General features: G+C 40.9%; 1 protein-coding gene across 1 annotated transcript in view; it reads left to right on the top strand.

Annotated features, from left to right (window-relative positions):
• Positions 1-13,445, top strand: part of LOC119490163 (plexin-A1-like) — a 361,229-nt gene extending 347,784 nt beyond the window's left edge. The window contains 4 exon segments of the mRNA XM_037773385.1: positions 1,611-1,780; positions 3,786-3,998; positions 6,801-6,951; positions 10,134-13,445. Of these exon segments, the coding sequence (XP_037629313.1) occupies positions 1,611-1,780; positions 3,786-3,998; positions 6,801-6,951; positions 10,134-10,229 (630 nt within the window). The 3' untranslated portion in view covers positions 10,230-13,445.
• The last annotated feature ends 9,914 nt before the right edge of the window (positions 13,446-23,359 follow it).

The raw sequence follows: 23,359 nt of genomic DNA, 5'->3' as shown, positions 1-23,359 counted from the left end.
TTGAGCTACATTTGATGTAATTACGTCGAGGCGTTGTCATTGGAGGAATGCAGCATCCGAATCCGAGAGCCGAGGTTCCTGTTTGTGATTCTGCAGAGCTCAGTGGGCAGAGCGAGGCAGTCACAGGGCCCAGGTTATCACTGTGAGTCCCACTGAGGCCATTCATACTCAAAAATGCACACACTTATGGCCCATTCAGGTGCTGTGGATACAAGTGGCTGGAAATGGTACACTAGATTCTGTCACACAACACGGTGAAACTGTGTTTACTGTCATTTTCTACCTTCTCTCTGACATTTCATAGGATGTCCTTCTTCTCTTCTGACTAACAGGTAGAATTTAACCTTAGGTATATGTGATTTTGACGTGTTTTTCAGGTTGGGTAGATTAATCATGAGTACCGGCACAAACCTGCTCAACACACGAATGAACAAAATCAATATAGGTAATAAAAACAGAACAATAAACCCTGTAAAAACAAAGGTCAAAGTGAGTTGCTATAATAAGGCAATATCACCTGGATTAGAATGTCAACAGGAATCAGAGACAAACTAGCAACTTGTCAGACATGAGATCTCAGCTCCTACTCCCATATAACACTTTTAAACCTTAATGTCTCAGACCACTCGGCCCTTTTAAACCAATAATATGTGCACAAAAACACAATTACAACAAATTATGGTATTACATACAATGAAATGTATAATGACCATTTCATTCAGTTTAGGTGTTGTCATAGTTAACGCAATAATACAAATTTGTTTTAACGCCACTAATTTCTTTAACGCATAAATGCAACTTTTGATTTTTACATAGTAGATTTTAAAGCCAGTGAAGAGTGAAGATACTGGCATCATAGGACACTCGAAAACCTAAGGTACCAATGTATTGGTACCAACCATTTTCATACTAGCTTGTCAGGAAGGAGGCTAAATAATGCTCCACACTTGCGTTAAATGAAAATGGGTTCTATGGGTACCCACGAGTCTCCCCTTTACAGACATGTACACTTTATGATAATCACATGCAGTTTGGGGCAAGTCATAGTCAAGTCAGCACACTGACACACTGACAGCTGTTGTTGCCTGTTGGGCTGCAGTTTGCCATGTGATGATTTGAGCACATTTTTTAAGCTAAATGCAGTACCTGTGAGGGTTTCTGGACAATATTTGGTATTGTTTTGTGTTGTTAATTGATTTCCAATAATAAATATATACATACATTTGCATAAAGCAGCATATTTTCCCATCCCCATGTTGATAAGAGTATTAAATACTTGACAAATTTTCCTTTAAGGTAAATTTTGAACAGATAAAAATGATATGATTAATTTGAGATTAATCATGATTAACTATGGACAATCACACGATTAATCACACATAAATATTTCGCCGGTGAAAACATAACCTTCTTTCTAGGCCTTCGGCCTTGGCGGAGGTAATAAATGCCAATAAAATAGATTCATAAATAAAAACACTAAACCTAATTCCAGATTTAAATTGTTAAAACAGTTAATTGAGCCATTCAACATCATGAAAACAAACTAGGATCCATTAAAGTTACAGTTTAAATGTGTCTTGTTGTCTCTCTGTCCTCGTCCCTCCATTCAGGGTACGCTACAGAAGTTTGTGGACGACCTGTTTGAGACCATCTTCAGCACGGCCCACAGAGGCAGTGCGCTGCCGCTCGCCATCAAGTACATGTTCGACTTCCTGGACGAGCAGGCCGACAAACACTCCATCACAGACTACGACGTACGACATACCTGGAAGAGCAACTGGTGAGTGAGAGAGTTAAGTTATTACCAGTATTATGTACAGTATTATGGGAACTGGATACGGTTCCATGATGGCATCCCATTCAGTCCAATGCAAATTTATCCTCCAGCACATGGAGATGTACACTTTTGACCCCCCCGAGACATTTCCATTAGAGTCTCCCCTCGCTGAGTATGGCTGACTGCCCACTCATATCAATAAATTATACATGTTGGTATATACTTGGTGGATTTTAAGTATATATTTAAATAATTTTTAAGTCACTTTTCAAGCAACATGTCAGACATCGTCTTGTTCCAGTTTCTCAAATGTGAGGATGTGTTGCTTTTCTTTGTCTTATGTGATAGTTAATTGAATATCTTTGGATTTCGGAGTGTTGGTCGGCCAAAATGAGCAATTTAAAGACATCACTTTGGACTTTTTGATGGCCAATTTTCACTATTGTCTGACATTTTATTGAACTAACAAGAAATCGATTGTTCAAGAAAAAAAAAAAGATTAATTCGTAATGAAGCGTTTTATTTGCAGCCAATAGTCCAAATTGTTAAAGTTTAAGAATAGAGTAGAATACGTTTTTATACTTTTGATAGTTTTCCATTTGTTTCTTTTGTAATAGATGTAGCCAGATGACATCATGTGACCTGCAGTTCCAACTGTTGTTGCTAACCTAAAACCACTGTGTTCCTGGGGGCAGTGTAATTACTGATGCATATCAATGTGTATTCAAGTGGACCTGTACATGAGTGTGTTATGTAACAGGACATAGTGTTATCCCATCTGCAAATGTCTGAAAAAGTAAATATCTCTGTGAACAACACTGCATACTAAAGTATTATATTAAATCAATAAATGCAGGTCTGCAAATTGCATAACGAATTAGAATAACCGTTGTGTCGGATCATAATTTACTGGATGATTTCATAACATCTTCAGACTGGTATTGCAATCTTTTTTTAATTAAATTATCTATTTGCATTTATCTCATGAAGATGTTTTGTTATATTTGCACAGAATTTAGGTGAACTTTTTTCTTTACAAACAAAGTAATGACCAATTACATTTTTTTATCAGTTACCTTCTACACTGCCTGAGGGCCAGTATTATTAAGTAGACAATATAAACCATTACAAAAAACACACTTAAATACAAACAAAGTGTACTTTACTATATCAACAATAGTAAATTAAAGTGGCAGTAGGCAGAATATTTTTGGCATCATTGGGCAAAAAATCACTAATAACTTTTCAGCATATTGTAATTCAAGTGTTCTGAGAGAAAACTAGACCTCTGCACCTCCTCGTGGCTCTGTTTTTAGGCTTTAGAAAATCTAGCCCGTGACGGGAGACTTTGACCAATCACAGGTCATTTCGGAGAGAGAGCGTTCCTATTGGCTGTTCATTCAACGGAAGCAGCTGTCAATCACTTGCGCTGTTACTGTAATGCCAATTTCTCATCTCAAATGTTTTCAGAAACATCTTGAAGTGCATAGCTGTAAAATGAGAAATTTTGTTCCTGCTGGTGGGCGGTGATTGGTATTTCCTCAGCTGTTCTCAACATTGCTGCCAGGTCACAAACTTTTTCATTTTACAGCTAAACAGTACACTACAAGATGATTCTGAAGACATTTTATGTGAGAAATAGGCATTACTGTAACAGAATATTGATTCTATTTGATCAACACTGCCTAGTTTGACCGTTTGATCATTGTTCGCGAGACGGCAAGGCTCTGGCTTGGCTCTGATTGGTTGTTTTCCTCCGGTCTGTTAAATCTCGCAGATTCCATTAGGAGCACCGGAAGACACAGAGGCACATGATATTTTTTTCCCAGATTACCTGTCTCATACACTTCTGTCAGGATATAGTGACCGATTTATATATTTTTAAATCATATTTGCTCCAACCTGCCTACTGCTACTTTAAACAACCAAAAGCAAAGCACTCAGACAGGTCTTCGAATTCCCAGGTTTCGCTTATTTATGTGTTGTCTGTTCTGTATTCCCTCTCCAGTCTTCCTCTGCGGTTCTGGGTGAACGTCATCAAGAACCCCCAGTTTGTATTTGACATCCATAAGAACAGCATCACGGACGCCTGTCTGTCTGTGGTGGCCCAGACCTTCATGGACTCCTGTTCAACGTCAGAACACAAACTAGGAAAAGACTCCCCTTCAAATAAGCTTCTCTACGCTAAAGACATCCCCAACTACAAGAACTGGGTAGAGAGGTAAGGCAAAGTAGAACGCAGACAAACTGACAATCAAATCAATATTAAACTAGAAAAAAACAGCATATCCAGAGTTCTAAATGCTGAGTGGAACAAGCTCCATGTGAGTTATTGGAAGCTGGGAAGGTTGACTAATGCCGGGTACGCACTCCACAAGAATCAAGCTGATTTTGGGCCTGATTCCCTCCTCTCGACAATCATCAGCAAAGCCCTGATTTTTTGATGGTTCTAAAGATTACCTTTCCAGATGTTCCTGTGGTGTGAGGTATGTTCAGAGTGTCTTTTACATCCCCAATCGGCTAGGAAGTCCTTCCTGGCCGCACTGATTTCAAATCGTAAATATTAAAAAAGTTCAATATTTACGATCAGATCTCCTGTTGTGTTTGGGAAACCCTGAGGACAGCCGATGACGCAGTCACGTGGGAAAGAACGATAGCCACAAGAGAACCAAGAAGAAGAAGAAAGAACAACCATCGCCGTCATGGCGGCTGCGGCTAATATTTGAGCTAATGCAAAACGTGAAGCATAAAGTAGTAGTGAGGTAGAGCTCAGAAATGGAGGACCAACTTGTTGATTTGTGGCAACAACGCGAGTGTTTATTTAATGTGTCACCATGACTTTATCCATTATTTTTCTTTTTTCTTCGTAAATTTTCAGTATAAAGTAGTGCAAAAAAAAAACGTCGCTAATTCTTCCTGCCCGTCGTCCTCCATGTCACGTTTGATCGCAAAAGATTTTACGAGATTTCTATATTTTTGAGTCGGGACTCTTGTTGTTCATGAATGGAATCTGTTAGTGTGTGGTGTGCTGTTTTGGCCAAATCATAGCTCACCACACACTATAGCAACAAAACTGTTACATTTAACATAACATGTTGTCGTGTGTGGGGTCTCTCACATTTTCACAATATGTTCAGATTTGAAGAATCTTTTTAGTGTGGGCTGGCCTTGATCCTGTAAACATGAAGAAAAGGTGGAGGTGGAGTGTTGGGATAAATCACACCTCTAAACTACTAAGCTAAAAACAGCTGTAAGATTATGAGAACATAAGTGGTTGAACTTTATCTTGCTACTAGCATTTGAAGCATTTCACTGGACTCAGAGTACACGGTTCGATTAAATTAGCTTAAAAGAAATCATGTTCTGTAATTACAGCTCGCTCCAGGCCCATGAATATAAAATACAGTGCACACAGAGTGTAGAAAATATCTCTAGTACCAGTTCTGTCTGCGACATTTTAAACTTGCCATGTGAATACAGGTCGAAAAAACAAAAAAAAGTGTCTTTGATTTTCAAATCCACTTCACCTGCAAAGAAACAAACAATGTAAAAAATAAAAAACACAAGTGAAAGGCGGATTTGTTGCAACCTCTCTCTGCAAATGGAGGCTCACTGAAAAAACGTCCTCTGTTTCACCCTTTATCTTTTATTCAGCTCCGGAATGTTTAACTAAACTCAAGATACATTATGCATCACCGATGCATACCACCATTTCTGCTTTTGGAGAAGAGTCCAACGGTCTCTGAGTAGCTTTGGTATTGTGAATTGCAGCTCCTCCTCCCACAGCATGCATTGATGTAAGAGATGATGAAAGAGACGGGATATTTCTGATACACAGAAAGAACAGAGAATATCTGTTATATATAAAACTGCCAATGGTAAAACTGACGTATAAAAGTTAAAAAGGGCTGTCAATAGATTATATTATAAACATGGGTGTGGACAAATATGCTGCGTTATGCAAATGTATGTATATATTTATTATTAGAAATCAATTAACAACACAAAAAATGACAAATATTGTCCAGAAACCCTCACAGGTACTGCATTTAGCATAAAAAATATGCTCAAATCATAACATGACAAACTCAAGCCCAACAGACAACACCTGACCTTGTGATTATCATAAAGTGGGCATGTCTGTAAAGGGGAGACTCGTGGGTACCCATAGAACCCATTTTATATACATATCTGGAGGTCAGAGGTCAAGGGATCGCTTTGAAAATGGACATGACAGTTTTTCCAAAGTTTAGCCTAACTTTTGAGCGTTATTTTGCGACAAGCTAGTATGGCAATGGTTGGTACCAATGGATACATTAGTTTTTTTAGTTTCATATGATGTCAAAATACGGAGCCCGCTACAACCTAAAAATTGCAAGTTGCGTTAATACATTAAAGAAATTAGTGGCGTTAAAACGAATTTGCGTTAACGCGTTAATTTTGCCAGCCCTAATAATAAAACAAAATAATTGATTCAACTATGCTAGTTTAAAAGTAAATGACATGTCCATTCAGCTCTAGCCCCCTCCAGAAGGTGGTGCCCTAGGTTACCGCCTACGTGGCTTTGCCTTAAGCCGGCCCTTTGTCCATTGTGCATTCTCCCCTCCCTTTCGGTTGCAGCAGCACTCAGGAGCTAAAACAGTAGAGCAGACAATTATCCTGGTACAAGGTCCATTTCTTTATTTCAAGCTACATGAATGTGCTACAGCAAGTCCTGAGGCACGGAGTATTTCAAGGCAGTATGAGATACGGATTGATAGGTGATGGTTAATTGGGTGCAGTTAAACCTTGTTTCTATTATACCTCCTGACCACGGCTCAAACCCAGCCTGGCCCTCACATGTCCATTTGACCCAGGCAAAGTGTCCTTGAGCAAGATACTGAAACATCAGCGAAATATTGAACATGGTAATGTGAACTGTGTCAGCCACTGTTTGATTCAGAATATTAAACAACCAGTAAGTCCAGTTGTAGATGGAATCAAATGTTGGAGTATATAAAACTCTGTCTGCCCTCTCCTCCAGGTATTACTCCGATATCTCCCGTATGCCAGCCATCAGTGATCAGGACATGAGTGCCTACCTAGCAGAGCAGTCCCGCCTGCACCTCAGCCAGTTCAACAGTATGTCGGCGCTGCACGAGATCTACTCCTACATTATCAAATACAAAGACGAGGTGAGCTCCCGCCGGGTATGGCATAGAATCAAATGGAAAGGGAAAAGAGTGTTGTAATTACTTTGTAGCAGGGTGTGCTGTGTCACTTTACTTGTTTTGACTAATACCATGAGGTCATTTTAAATCAATTACACTGATAACTGGTCCACATTGGTACGGGCTGGAAGGTATTATCACCATTAGGATGCACATTAAGGCATGAGCTTAACACATTATGGAGCTAATGGAGCATCATTAGAAGAGACCTGCATGCACAGTATCCTACAGCTGCTGCTGCTGCTGGTTGATTAAAACTCAACATTTTCGACACATCAGGATTGTGTGTGTGTTCAACCCGTTCTCACTCCCAACTCGCCAAATACCGCCGTTTGGAAACCGACGCACGGAGGCACCCTTTAGCGTCAGTATGAGACAAACCGGGCTTTCAACTAACTCCAATGCAAACCCACCGGTGGCGTTATTCGACGGTCGGAGCAAGTAACGGAGTATTAATAGCGTGAGAATGCACTAGCTAGACTTTCAACCAGGAAACCAGTGTTCGTGTCCCGTGTGAAACTAAATGCGTTGATGATCTCATTTTGTCACGTCAGTTTTTGTGATTCGTCGATATCGTCAGTCCCGTGAGTCAACGGGAAGTTTACGGGTAGTTACGTGAGTCGTTAGTATTGTCAGTCACATGAGTCACGTGAGTCGTTATTATCGTGAGTCACGTGAGTCGGTAATTACATGAGTCTTTAGTATTGTCAGCCCTGTGTGTCACATGAGTCTGTAGTTATGTGAGTCGTTAGTATCGTCAGTCCCATGAGTCACGTGAGTCAGGAGACTCCTCGATATTGTCAGCCATGTGATTCACAGGAGTCACTAGTCAAGTGAGTCATTAGTATCGTCAGTGCCGTGAGTCACGCGAGTCGGTAGTTCCGTAAGTCGTTAGTATCGTCAGCCCTGTGAGTGACATTAGTCACTAGTCACTTGGGTCATTAGTATCGTTAGTCCAGTGAATCCTGTAATTCACTAGTCATTTGAGTCGTTAGTATTGTCAGTCACATGAGTCACGTGAGTCGTTAGTATAGTCAGTCACGTGAGTCGGCAGTTACGTAAGCCGTTAGTATCGTCAGCCCTGTGAGTCACATGAGTTGGTAGTTACGTGAGTCGTTAGTATCGTCAGCCCCGTGAGTCACGTGAGTCGTTAGTTCCGTAATTCATTAGTATTGTCAGTCCCGTGAGTCACGTGAGTCTTTGTATCGTCAGTCCCGCGAGTCATGTGAGTCACTAGTCAGTGAAGCTAACATCAACCACAACCGTTTCCTAACCCTAATTAAGTGGTCGTGTTTCCTAAACCTAACTTCCTGTGAAAATGCAAGTTTATTTTGAAAGGACACTATGCATGTAACGAGCGCATATTGACACGCCTCCCCTGGTCGGTCCATAAGTTAACAAAGAGGGGTACCCCGTGCGTCGGTCTCCGATGCCGAGGGGCACTGACCAAGCAGTGGTGTTTGACGAGTTGGGAGTGAGAATGTGTTTGTGTGTGCATGTTCCATCTGTTAAAGGAATAGTTTAGAGAATACACTTATTTGCTTTCTTGCTGAGAGTTAGATGATGTTATCATGTTGTATGCTGTTTTTTTAGGATTAAAGAAGCAAGATATAACATGTTAATTAGTGAGCTTTAGAAATGCTGGTTATTATCCCTTTTACCTTCCTCCGGTTCCTTATACACATCCATATGTCCCCAACTTTATCGTGCTTTTATGTGGTGAAAGATAAGACCGCCTCAGCCTCTTCCCCTGCCCTCCTTCCTCCTCCCCCATCCCTCAATAGCAGCAGTATTACAGTAGTTATGCTGGCTGGTTGCAGCTGGCTCCATTCAAACCAACTGCTCCCCTTCATTACAGCCTATTATCCAGATGTAGGCAGCTGCACGGTCCCCGTCGCCTCTAACACATGCCCCCGACCTTACACGCGCAAAAGCACAGATACGCACAGGCATAAATATATGCGGACGTGCTTAACATGCTCACATACACATGCTAATGCACATGCACAACATCAACCAGAATGATGCAGATGCACACATAAATACAGTGTTTTTTTTACTCCTCCCTCCCTTTTTTCATGTCACACTTAATAAGACGCCAACACACACACTCCTGTTTACAGTCCGTGTGGCCGCTAACATGCCATTACAGACATCCCGCTTGCCCTCACGCCTGCCCCGCCAACCCTGTCCATGTTGTCAGCATCAGTTTGAAATGTAATCACTAACAGGGGAACTCAAATTAGCATCAGAACGCTTTTTTCTGCCAAAGAGGTGGTGTGTGTGAGCACCAACACATTTAGCGTAGTAGAAGCACACGGTGTGTTTTGCTGCATGCTATAGGAGTGAAATATGTGATTAAAGCTTCAGAATATTTTTGGCATCATTGGGCAAAAATGCCATAATAACCTTTCCACATATTGTAATACAAATGTTCTGAGAGAAAACTAGACATCTGCACCTCCTCTTGGCTCTGTCTTCAGGATTTTCAAAATCTAGCCCGTGACGGGAGACTTTGGCCAATCACAGGTCATTTCAGAGAGAGAGCATTCCTATTGGCTGTTCATTCAACGGAGGCAGCTGTCAATCACTCGCAAACTCCGATCAAACGGTCGAACTAGAGAGCGCTGATCAAATATGAATCAATATTCTGTTACTGTAATGCCTATGTCTCGCGTAAAATGTTTTCAGGAACATCTTGTAGTGTACTGTTTAGCTGTAAAATGAGAAGGTGTGCTCCGGCTGGTGGGCGGTGCTTGGTATTTTCTCAGCTGGTCTCAACATGGCGGCCGGGTCACAAACTTTTTCATTACAGTAACAGAATCTTGATTCATATTTGATCGGCGCTGCCTAGTTTAACCGTTTGATCGGAGTTAGCGAGTGATTGACAGCTGCTCAGAGACGGCAGGGCTCCAGCTTGGCTCTGATTGGTTCTTTTCCTCCGGTCTGTGAAATCTTGCAGATGCCATAAGGAGCACCGGAGGACACAGAAGCACATGATTTTTTTCAGATTACCTGTCTCATGCACCACTGTCAGGATATAGTTTTTATACAAATAACTTTTGTTCAATCATATTTTCTCCAACCTGCCTACTGCAGCTTTAAGGTGCGATGACGTAGAGTAATCTTCCATATTTTCTGTCCAGATCCTGTCGGCGTTACAGAAGGACGAGCAGTCGCGCAGACAGCGGCTACGCGGCAAATTGGAGCAGGTCATCGACACCATGGCACTGGCTAGCTGAGGACCGGCCAGTCGCACGCCTCGGCTAGGGGAGAACTGGCCAACCAACACGCCTTCCCTGACAACCTTTGACGCCCGTGACATTTTGGCCCTCGACGTTTGAAGTCTGTCGTTATCACCCTCACGAACAACAAACAGCGGGAAAAGACTGCAAGGACACAAGCACCCAGCAGCAGCAGCACACTGGAGAGACAGCAGAGTTTGGAACTGAGGCCCCGTTGGCCGGGTTGGCTTTTGTTTTTTTTCTCTGAGCCACCAACCCAGCCCCCGAACAACCAAATCAAGCGCACCCCCTCAGCTTCAGCCGATACAGACCTGAGCTCAGAAGAGCGTTTTATTTTCATCAAGGCCCTCATCACATCCTAGAGTCCTACGGGTGCAGCAGTTGGGTACTTTGGCCACAATCAGGACCGGCACATGCACACTGGTGACCAAAAACTCATCTAGCTGGATACAGAGCTGAAATGCTACTGGAAAGGTCAAAGCCACCAGCTAGTAGCTCTCCACAGCCACGGCAACGGTTCAGACTGTGAGCCAATAAAAATCCAGGATATATTATTGCGATACTTGATCCCTGTAAGGAATTTTCTCTTTTCTGTTGCCGCCCTCCACAGGGAGGTCAGAGGTCAGGGACAGCTACAGAGCAGCAGCCACGGAGCTGGTATGGATTCAATGTGTTGCTCAAAGACACTACAGCAGGGTGTTGTTGCTTGGCAACACGCAGGCTGCCGCCACTGCCTGACAACCAGGAGGAAGGACTATTGCAGGGAAACTCTTCCTCCAGTACCGACTCTCCATCATCAAGAACTCCACTGTAGTCTGACAAAGGACACTCTCAGTTTCATAACTCTGCATTTGATTTGTTATTGCATTTTTCTTTCCCTTCAACTGCCTACTCTCCCCAGTGCTGTGCCACTTGTGTTACTGCTGAATTTGCACAACAAAGCTAAATCAAAAGAGAGAAGAGGATATATGAATATATAGATATATAGATATATAAATACAAACCTTTTGTTTTTAAGACAAATGAAAATTTGAAAAAAAAAATGTTTTCCATTTTAATGTACAAAAGATAAGTCTGAGAAGAGGATTTGATATTTCCAAGATGAAAAATTATGAAAACACAAGGAAAAAGTCGTCCTGTGCCATGTTTTACTTTGAATGTTGTTTAGTGCAAAGCGACTTCTTTTCGTTAGATGAATTGTGCTATGATGAAAATGTTGTCATGCTTAGTGACTGAAAGTGAGAGTTTAAAAATAGGTAATGGCAAATATATACTTGTATATATAGACCCCTTTTGTGTCATCGTCATGATTACAGTGTTAGCTGGAGGCAAAACAAAGGAAAGACTGGAGGCAAACACTAGCAGTGGGCTAAAGTTACACATCGGAAATGTCATCTTGCTGTGTTGTTGGGTGCCAGAATCCAGATATCACATACATTTGAGATGACAAACTGTGATTCGATGCTCTAACAGGCTACAATATCGGAGAAACGTATTTATCCTTCTGCTAACTGCAGCCGTGAGCCCTTTCTCTCCATCTCTGAAAAGCTTTGCCGATAACTCTCTTTTAGACTGACTTTACTGAAGGATAGTTAATTATAGGCATCCAAAGATTTATACGCCCTCAATTTATCTTTACAGCGCTGCCGTTGGCCACCAGCCCGCTGGTCATACGGCTGGCTACTTGAAAATGAGTTGAACAAAGTTGTCTCTCATCTCTTGATAGCACTGTGCTTTCCTACGCTGTGACAAGAGTGTGTGGATTGAAGAGTGTTTACTCATTTAGCGACTGGCTAGTTAGCTAGCTACCTTGCTAATTCCACCATGCTACAGAAAATGAGCCCAACAGCGGACAGCGCTGGGTCACGGTCACTCTGCCTCGCTCCTCACCGCAAGGAGACTACTTCGCTGGGAGGAGAGCAGCCGTTAGCTAGCTAACTAGCCAGTTCTGGAGACAGACAATCTAGCTAGCTAACTAACGTTAGCCAGCCGTCTACTCCTCCTGAAGTAGTCTGCCAGCGGCGTAGGGGTCGGCTTGGTTAATGTTAACGTTCTCAATTAACACTCGTGATCCTGGAGAGTGAGTGACGGTACATTTTGAGAGAAAATAGTATTTTCTTCAGCCATTGTTAATAAAACAAGCCAACAATACTTGCTAGCCAGCGTCAATTAAAGTGTTCAGAGAATCATTCTGCCTCCACTTAACGCTCCACCCACAAAATACGTCATCATGTTTGCTAACAGAAAAGGGGTTTATATACACAGACACTTTCTATATTTCATGAGGTCTTGGGACCGTTGTGTGATCTTTGGCTCTAAAGGTGGTAAAAAGACAAGCGATGTCTGCGAGCCAACCGACCTACAGTGCTTTTTGTGTTTGTTTTAGAGAAACCAAATACATCGAGGCCTGGTCAGCTGATTTAGATGACACAAAGTTCATTCCTGTTGAAGCCAGCCTCGCGCGCTGTGGTAGCAGCAATTATAGAGGCCCCTAGGCACTAGTCATTTGAACAGTTGAACCGTCGCTCTACAACTTCTTCTCGTTTTCTAGAATTCTCCTCTTGTCTGAAAAAATTTTATGAAGTGAGCCCTCCAAAATGAAGGCCAGTTTAGGTGTGCAGAGGAAGGCGAAACAGTATTGTCTCATTTTTGGCTTGTTTTCTAAGTCTGCAGTAAAGACGGTAAAAGCAAAAATGTGAATGTGGTTTATGAAAAAGATGATGAAATGTAGCTTGATTTCTGTAAGTGTTTTTGTACCAGCTGAAGGCCTTTCTCTTTTTCTTTCGTTTTGTGGTTTTATAGGGGTAAAAAAAAAAAAAAACACTTAAAATGTTTTATTTCCAGTACGTGCTGCTCCACAATAACTTGTTGCAGTGCTTCAAAAAAATGCATTCATAAACAAGACATTCCTTTTATCCTGTGAGTGTAAAAATGGTACAAGGCTAATAACAACGGCTAGAAAATAGAGAAAAAAAAATTGAAAGATGTTAAACAAGCCAGGGTAATATATACTGTGTTTTGTCAACCATCCTGTAAGAGTTTGCACCGGACCAGGCATATCAACAACCAGATCAGATGGATGAGGTCAACACTCCGCTTATCCCTGCTCGCCCTGTTTGGTTTGAAAGCAAATAGATATAAAAAATGTGATGAAAAAGTTGGTTAAAATGCTTCAAATGCACCTTTTATAGAACAATACGACTTTAAAGGAAACTGTTGCAGATGCCTCAAAACCATTTTCTTTTTTCTTCCTCTTCCTTCAGATTATTTTTTTTCCCTGCGACAGAATGGAAAGGTCTTTAATCAGCTGACACTAGAGTCCTCTGCTTCAGTCCAGATCAGATAGCACAGAGCTTTTGCAGATGCATCAGGAACCTTGCAGGCCAGGGCTGTTGTGAAAGGCGTGGTAGGTCTCTCTCACATTAGAAGTCACCATAACTCTCTGAGTTGTCCCAGACCCTATATATACTAAGACAGTTTGAGCTGCAGTTTGTGAAGAGGAAACCGAAAGACGCCACTTGTTTCCAAACTCAGTCTTACCGTCTTGGGTCGTTCTGTCTTGCCGATAGAGCGTTGTGACTGCAGGTAGCACTGCTCTTCCCTACAATCCAGTGGATCAAAGGGAGACTCCCAAAATACTTCCAAGCACATGAAGAATCCATCTGTAAAAAGAAATTTCAGATTCTATGATGACTCATTCACATGCTCAAGGCTTTATTGTAACTTTAAAAAGCCAATCCAGAAAAAAACATACATATAGATTTATTTAATTGTAATTCTAAGTAGGATAATCAGCCATTTTTATTTTGCGCTGCTCCATCACATTTGCAAAATTATTAAGCAAAAGAATGAACATCTACAGTCAAGAATGATAATCAAAATAATTGAATTGACATGGAATAATCTAAAAGTTGTACAGACAAAATCACATTCTTGTGTTTGTTCAAATGACATGAACACATACTGTAAGACCAGCAGCTAGCTGACAAAGTGTGTGAGCAAAGCACCAGATGGACTACTAACTGACTTATCACAAGTGATAATTGTTCAGTCACAGCTGTTTTACAGTATGAAATGAAAGTGTGACTATTGCATTTGGTGTGACTGGTGAAACATTGTGGTGAATTCACCCCTTAGTCCCTTTTGGATTGTATCTTGGAGCAGCAATCCTTCCGATCTAAGTCAAATGCTTTTTTTTTTTAAGAAGGCAAATAATAGTGACGTTTTGATAAGAATGAGATTGAGGTAACCTGAATTATCATTTTATGTTACAATGTAACTATGAGTCAATGCTAGGTAGGGGAGACCGGGTGCAATTGTAACATTTTTTTTTTGTTTTGATATCATTACTCAAAAACCTCTTGAGCTATTTGGATACGATTTTTACGTAGGCAGCTTGTATTTGTGTTCTACTTGTTAACAGCCATCACATGTTTTTATAAGCAATGTTAGAATCACAATATTGATTGAAACACTATAAGTCAAATGTTATATCTGCCCAAGGTGCAGGGGCGATTCTAACAATAGAAGTAATATCTTCATATAAAAAACAAGGACCACAATAAACTACCAAGAATATAGATATAGTTAAAACAATTCTTTAATTTAAAAACAATATCCATTGAACAATTAATTACGTTCATACCTCAAAAATAATTTTTGGTGGAAAAATATGGGACATCAGTTTGTCCTTTGGCAGGCAGAAACAGATCATCTCAGACCATGTGCATAATGAGTTTTATAGTTCTGTCTCGTTTCTGATTGGCGATATTTGAGATGTTACAATGGCCCCTCGGTCTCCCTATACTAGCCACATGTTAGCTGTTAGCTGATGTTAGCTTCTTTCAGATGAGGCAATTGGCCAGCTAACATGTTATTCTAAAAATGAATCCGAGCTTAATCCTGCTTAATTAATCAAATTATATTTCCCAGCTATATCCGCATAAGAGGGAACAATATTCCTTACTGTTGGGAGGAAAATCATCTCTCCATTGTTGCCCAAGAGTTGAGGCCCCCAACATGGCCGACAGAGGGCATGCCACTTCATGGAAGAAAATAAAAAGAGTGCTCAAGAGATGCATATTTTTGTAGGCCAACCAGAAAGTTAGCATCGCCCTGGGTTTCCTCGACAAAAAGCCAATGGGTTTTTTCCATTTGGTTTTGGATTATTGCAGAAAATAAGCTCTGTGGCAAACACACGTTTATGATACTTACACATTTTGTTCAGCAAGATAATCTTCACAAATGAAAAAAAAATGTAAGTGCGAATGCAATCGCCAGAAGTAAAAAGCTAACGTTAGGCTATAAACGAACTACACCCCGGTCGCATGAGTACACACAACAAGGCTATAAATGCGGACGAGTTGGCGTGATGACGTTTAGTAGTCTCATTTAGCCACTTGTTAGCAACTGCCTTTTTGAAGTCGCATAAAGGCTTCAAAATTCGCGAGTGGGTATTTATTGATGTATTTTATATCGTACAACTAAATGTTAAAATCTCTTCAGCTTGTGTTAACCACAGATCTTATTTCAAACATCTAACTAAAAACCCATTGACTTCCAGACGAGGGAACCTGAGGTGCTGAAATGCTAACTCATTTTTAGGACTGGATGGCAAACTTAGACTTACTTAACACAATTCTTTTGGAAATTTTACAGCCATCTCCTTTTTTTTCTTCATATCTTTAGTGAACTATAGATTTTCAAATATACGTAGATATTTTACTGGACAGAATGAAACGTACTGTATGTGCTTCAATACTTGAACCACTGATCTACACAGGGTAAAACAACATACAGGGCGGCTGACCAAAGCTTTATTCATCCACACCAGGAGAACAAGTCCATGACATGAGATTATCTCCGATCCATCTGCTTTTCAGTTCTTCCACAAAATGAATTAGCACTTAGTTATAGTCATTTAAACACCCCCTCATTGAAGGTATTTAGTGTTTGTATTTACGCTTGATGAATGGATAAATTGAGGCCATGTTACTTCCACTCATTAACACGTTCCGTTCAATTTGAATGAATGGCTGAACCAGTCGGAGGACGTGGACCGCTGTATTGATGTTTGACTGCTATTCACTGGCTCCATTGTTCTTTTGATGAAGATTTGTGAAGATGATTTTAGTGATGTGGAAATAGTAATGAGGCTTAGTTAGTGAAGAAGAAAAAAAAGTTCAGCAAGATGGCGGTAGAAGGCCCACTTGGTCTCTGGTGCTTTTGTTTCTTAGTTTTTGCTTCTTGTTTTCTGCTTCAACACTTGTTGGGGTAAAAGATGAAAAGACTTGTGCAAGGCAGAGGAAGTGCTTTGAAGGCCATGGTGCCGCTTCATTTTCCATTCTGTTGCATCTGTGGCGTTCGACTTCCACATAGAAAAATAGAGTGATGAAGGAGGGGAGGAGGAGGAGGAGGAGGAGGGTGGAGTGAGAGGAGGAAAGAGGTGGAGGGAGAGATTCTCTCGATGATTGACCGACGCAGAACTGTTCACTGTGCCTTGTCTTCCCATACTGAAAATGATGTATTTTTCCATATATTTAAAAAAAATTCAAGATACATGTCAGTCATTCAAGATGTATTGAGCTTATAAAAAATAGTGCAATATTTTGTGAAATATGCTCATTTGCTTTTCCGAGACTGAGATGAGAAGTTTGATGCCAATCAAATGTCAGGAGGTGTTTAGCCTAGCTTAGCATGAAAAATTAAAGAGTTAGCCTGGCTCTGTCCATAATGAAAACATATACCTACCAACAGGAGAGTCACATGCTGGAACTACTGTATGCTGTGACTGTAAAGAAAAAGCTCTGACACATAACTGTTATCATGTATTGTAATTATTCTCCCCATTTTTGTTCATGTCAGGCAGTGGTTCCCGACCTATTTCCCTCAATTTGAATAAGTAGATTTAGTGTATTAAAGTAGTGAGTATTTTTTTTTATTAAATCATCTTTCTTTAATGAATAGAAATGATTAGTTCTGTCAACATAAATAAAGTGATGAAATCTCAAAGGCTTCGCCAAGCGAATGCAGAAATATAATATGATCTTGTCTGCCCGCTTAATACAGGCGCGTCAAGCAGGAGGTTTTTTGACCGCAGTAAAAATGTTGTGTTTGAAAGGCTAAACGTCAACAAATATGGATTGACACTGAATATTTCATTAGATTTAGAAAGAAAGTGAATAAGGGCATTTTCCAAAATGTCAAACTATTTCTCTTTTTCAACGAACAAACAAATTTATTCAGGAGCCTACGCCATTTTCTTGTATATATTCTGAAAGCCATGTCTAAATATTATTATTTTTCAGTATGGGCTGCACCCTCCAATATGGCACCTCCTCAGACCCATATACTGTAGACACACCAACGCACAACCTTAATACGCAATGTGCCATTTCTGAACCCTCCCCCAACAGCAACACTCAAGTTTCCGCAAGTTTCTCATCCCTCCAGTTCTCTCCAGCTTCCTCACCTGCTGAGTTCACTTTGATTAAAGTACATTTCAGAGAAGGAGCATAGGACGTAAAAAAAACCTTCACACAGATTAAAGAAGAGAGAGGTAGAAAGAAAAAAAAATATCTTAAAGAGTTTTAATACTTTATGAATTCTGATACCTTTTTAAGAGTTTCAGACTTGAAGCTGCTGTGACAGGTTTTGGCTGTTTCACGCCTGTGTAAATATCCTGCTCTTTCCTATTTTGCAGATTTATTACGTGTAAATAGACACGCATCAAGGAGAGATTAAACATGTTTTTTGCTAAATCTGTCTCGTCTGATGTTTTCATTCCCCTTTCCCCATCCCTATATAGCCAAAGTTGTGGATTTGAAAGTTTTAAGAAGTTTTTCGGTTTATCTCAAGTGCACGTCACTATACAAGAGAACTTGAAAGATCAAAAGCAAGCACATATGAGACTTAAATATTATTGTACTCTATGCATTCTGGTAAAGCGAAAACTACTGCCTCTGTTTGATTTCCCCACTTTTCTGACACAATGATAAGGACGTTGACAAAGATGAGAAAGAAAATGGTAATAAGCCTTTACTTTGCAGACTTAACTGTCAGAAACCCCTTCCTGAAGCGAGCCGGGAAGATGCAAAGCTCAGTTTCAAGAGTGCAATCAGCCATCCATATCCACTCCACCCCCCCATGTCAAAAGACTGAAATTGTCCCAGTGAGTGCCAGACCAGTGAATCCTTAAATGACACTGTCAGATATGAGTGCTATGTCGCAGTAATGATGTGAGAGAAAATGTGCTTCAGAATCTCTGTGTTCCATTGATTTTGCATACACTGTAAATCTTTCCAAACAGATCGTCATAAATCTCAAAAAATACAATATGTCTAACACTGGGCTTCACTGGGTAGAGATTCAATTGGTGATAAAAGACTTGTCTTCTCTTGTACTTTGGAACATTTTCTGTTTCCTTTCTTTTCATGTTCTTTTTAGCCATGCTGTCTAAAAAGCTCTAGTGCAGACAATGCCGGTCTGCCAGTCCACCACTTTGGTCCAGACTGAAAAATCTTGACAACTACTTTATGATTGCCATGATTTTTTTTTTGATTTTTTTTTTTTAAAGGCATTCATGTTTCCCAGATGATGAATCCCAAGGACTTTGATGATTCCTTGCCTTTTTATCTAGCACCACCATGAGGTTGACATTTTCGTTTTTTTAATGAAATGTCTCCACAATTATCAAATGGATTGGCATAAACTTTGGTACGGATATCCGTAGTCCCCAAAGGATGAACCCTAATAACTTTTGAGATTTCCCTGAATTTTCCTCTAGCACTACCAGTGGGTCAACTTGTTCACTTATCCAGTGACATATCTCAACATTTACTGGACAGATTGGCACAAAACATTGTAAAGACATTCATGGTGCCCAGATGATGAATCCCAAGTACTTTGATGATTCCTTGCCTTTTTATCTAGCACCACCATGAGGTTGACATTTTCGTGTTTTTTTAATGAAATGTCTCCACAATTATCAAATGGATTGGCATAAACTTTGATACGGATACCCGTAGTCCCCTGAGGATGAACCCTAATAACTTTGGAGATTTCCCTGAATTTTCCTCTAGCACTACCAGCGGGTCAACTTGTTCACTTATCCAGTGACATATCTTAACATTTACAGGACAGATTGGCACAAAACATTGTAAAGACAGTCATGGTGCACAGAGGATGAATCCTTATCACTTTGGTGGTGTTATAGTGAAATATCTTGACGCAGCCTGTTCTCACAAAAAGCCGTATAAATGCCACAATAATGCGCAAGGCATTTAGCGTGTAATAAGTACGCCTTTCTTGAGTTCCTGATGTATTGGGAATTGTATCGATGTATCCTTTATTGACTGCAATGTACACGCATCTGCGTATAAATGCTACGGTAAGAGTTAGTGACTTAGTATAAAAAACAAGAAATACCACTTATGGTGGGTGGGTGGAAAGTGCCGTTTGTCAGGTGACGATAGTCATGTTTTTTGTTGATGTTTGTGACATGTTTTCCGTAGTTGTTTCCATATGTGTTGTGCTTAGTTTTACTTACTTAAGTCCAACCATAACATTTTCCCTTACCCTAATTAAGTAAAATTAAGTGTTTTTTTTGCCTGAACCTGTCAGTGGTTTTCTTTTCTTGTATGTTATTATGGTAAGTGGAGGGGTACTCAGTTGGTTGCAGTCTGCAACCATACTACTAGATGTTACCAAATCCTACATACTGTACCTTTAAGTCGTGACATGGGAATCTTTCAGATGATGTGAACGCGGTACTAGGCTGTGTCCACCCTATTTGCCATATAGCACAGTGCATTTAGCCTCCGCCACTTTATTTGAGTGTCACAATTTTGAAATTCATGCACTATATAGTGCCCTCAAAAATTCCAACAATGGAATTAAAGAAATTTCTCCATGGCATGTACACTGCTTTCTGATAACATAGCACACATTGCATTTTGCAAAATATACCGTTGTGTGACTCTACACCTGTAAGCGATAACGCGATAATTCAGAAGTGTCTGAAATCTCTATATACTGCTCTATAGAGTAAACGGTTTCCTATGCTGCTTTGATCTCGGCACTTATGTTCACTGCTATTTCTCTTCATCCTTCCTTCATAGAGAGCAAATGATATGAAAACAGATCAAGTCCTCTCCTCACGTCTCTCCGGCTGTCCATTACCAGTTGGAAAATGTAACATTTAAAATGTGCCGAGCCCTCCCCTCGGGAACAAGACGGTTTGACAGGCAACCCATCAATCAAATTAAAAAGCCCATTACGAAAACATAAAGAGGAGAGATTCAGACCTCCGGAGAGAATCTGACCTGGATATCACAGACGCCTCGTCTTTGTTCTGAATGGGATTGACCTCTCTTTATTATCCTAAGAGCCTTTTTTTTTTATCCTTCCCTCCACCTGTGGGGCCATTTCTTCCTCTGCATGGTGAGGTTCCAAGCTGAGGATGGACTGAAGGCAGATTGTAGCATTTGTAATTATTTCTACTCAGTTTCTCCCCCCCCACCCCCATACTTCTCTTTCTCATCTTTTTTCTTTCCCCCCCTCTCTCTACCTACTGTGGTCCTTCAGAGAGGCCGACAGAGTGAGTTTCCACAGGAGTTCATCTCCAACTCTTCTTCTCCTCTCCATCCTCTGCTTTAATTTGCCTCTTGCATATGATTCAGAGTCCCTGCTGTAGCTCTTGTCACAGTAGGTAGAGCACAGCAGTGCTTAGATAAAGCTACGGGTTGCACACACTCTCACACAGACAGCAGACACCACCTCCCATGGCCTGCATGCAGCCCGTATGTCTGGCTATGTCTTCAAGTATCTCAGGGCATCAGATTACCATGTTTGAATTGTGCTTGTTGTGAGAAATCACTCTCCCTCTCTTTCATTTTCCTACCCTCTTTTTTTTTTTGCGCCCAGAGGCTTTTCTGGCAATTCAATCACGGCGGCCGCTCTCAACACAAACACTCGGCCGTCCTCTAAGATGTCCCGACGCAGAATAAACGACAGAGTCACATTGGCTTGGGCCCCACACCGCCGACTCTCAGCTGGAGATTAAACTGGGATAAGACTCCTCTGTTTCTCCAGAGTGGAGGAGAACATAACAGCGGGGGGGGGGGAAGAAAAGAAAAGATAAGAGAAAAAGCAACAAGAGGTAAGAAGGGCAGAGAAGGGAGAAGTGTAGACTTTGAGAGAGAGAGAGAGAGAGAGAGTGGACTTTGGTCTTCTCGGAGGAGGCGGGAGGTTAATACTGCCTCGCTCATTCCGTCTTTATGAAGCTCCAATAAATGACGACCAGCAGGGGAAATAAGATGATAGCGCTGCAGAATCAGGGCAGCAGACAGAGTCACGTCCACTCCACGGCTGCTTCCTCTCTGTCACAGCTGAATAAAATGCAGTGCTAAATTGTGACTGTGTGGGTGCATGTCTGGATGCGCTTTAGAAAATAACAGAAAGTAAGTGAGCTTGCATGATTTAAACTAATCACTGATCCCTACGGGCTAGTTATTCAACCTACAGATATTTAACATTTGCTGTTCTGAACTCTTGATGTCCAACAGGTCTGTCATGAGCAAGGGAAGAAATGGGTTTATACATTGCTGATGTGTTTGGAAGAAAGGATGGAAAGACTGTGAGCGGGACCTCAGACTAAGCCCCTGTCTACACGTATACAGATATTTAAAAAAAAGATATTTTCCCCGTCCACAAAATATCTCCGTCCACACTCGAACGCAAAAACGAGACATCACAAGTTAAGGGTCGAGGATTTTTGTTACCACCCTTCCCATTTCGTTTCCTTCAGCTTCATTACAGTCAGTTCGATAACGGTTGTTGTTGGTGGGGGGGCTGATTCCTTGTCCAACTGCATGACATCACGTCATCACTGCTGTCATCAACTGTCTCTTTACATGCATAAATGACAAAAAGAAGGACATTCAGGTTTAATGTCCATTCGGCCTCGACATGTTTAATGTGTTCCCTGCTCTGGCCTCCTGTGAATGGAACATTTTTCAAATGTAAAGTAGTAAGTAGTCTGAGCATTGCTAAGAAAACGTCAAAAAAGCCGGTAGTCCGCCAACTTTGTTGTTGTTTCTGGCACATGCTCATTACACAAAGCAACAATGTGCATGCGAGACATGAGGAGAGGACGTCATCGTTTCCCAGATGCTCTGTTTTACACGTCCACACAGATACAAAGTAACCAGAGTTTTTAAAATCTGCACCTTAGAAGGTGTTGTCAAAAATATCCGTTTTTTGTGACCCAAAATTTTGCATGTGGACAAGAGGCAAAAAAGGTAAAGGAAAATATCAAGATATCAGTATCAATATAAAATATATACCTGTAGACAGGGCCTAAACAGAAGACAATAAATCCAAATAATAAGACCCTGCATGTATGAAGACTGTGTTTGATTGACATCTGGAGAGTGCTGCAACGTAGATACTACGCAGAAAAAAACTCCCAACTTATCTCTAGAAATAGATTTTTTTTTCCACAATAACTCAAGGTCTCAATAATTAATTTCACTTGTCGTCATGTGTGAACTTGTAGCATTTTGAAAATTGTTGCTCTGTTAAGAAGATATTTCAGCCCGTTGTCATTCCCGGGGCGTCAAATACCGAGGCTTTGTCACAGTCAGTGTCATGTGGCAGCGGTATGAAACGCACCAGGCATTCCATTAACTACAATGTAAACCCATTCACTGCAACAGTAAGTGCTCCGAGAAAGTGTGCCGAGAGTACGGTGATGTAGTTTAAATAGCGAAAAGACACTTTAAGGTCACACGGGAGGGTATGTGGATAGGTCCAACAAACACAAGGCTTTCATCCAGGAGACAGCTGCTCCTGTCCCGTACGTCACGATACAATCAGCTGTTTGTTCGTGTCACGTGTTCAAAACATTCAGAGTCATTTTCACTTTACAAACGTAGTAGTTTTAAACCCAACCACGTTGTTCTAAAAAAAAAAAAAAAGATTGAGTATTGTTAATGGTGAAGGTTAGGCAAGTGAAACTGAAAAAAAGCCAACATTAATTGTAGGCCTGTGCAGGGATCATGAACTCTTCACCACCTCTCATTCTCATGAGCCTCGGGGCTCATAGGAATTGGATGTAAATCATGCAT

This window comes from Sebastes umbrosus, chromosome 6, assembly GCF_015220745.1.
Source record: "Sebastes umbrosus isolate fSebUmb1 chromosome 6, fSebUmb1.pri, whole genome shotgun sequence".
NCBI lineage: Eukaryota > Metazoa > Chordata > Actinopteri > Perciformes > Sebastidae > Sebastes > Sebastes umbrosus.
Note: the sequence above shows the minus strand (reverse complement) of the source record. Positions and strands in the feature narration are given on the sequence as shown.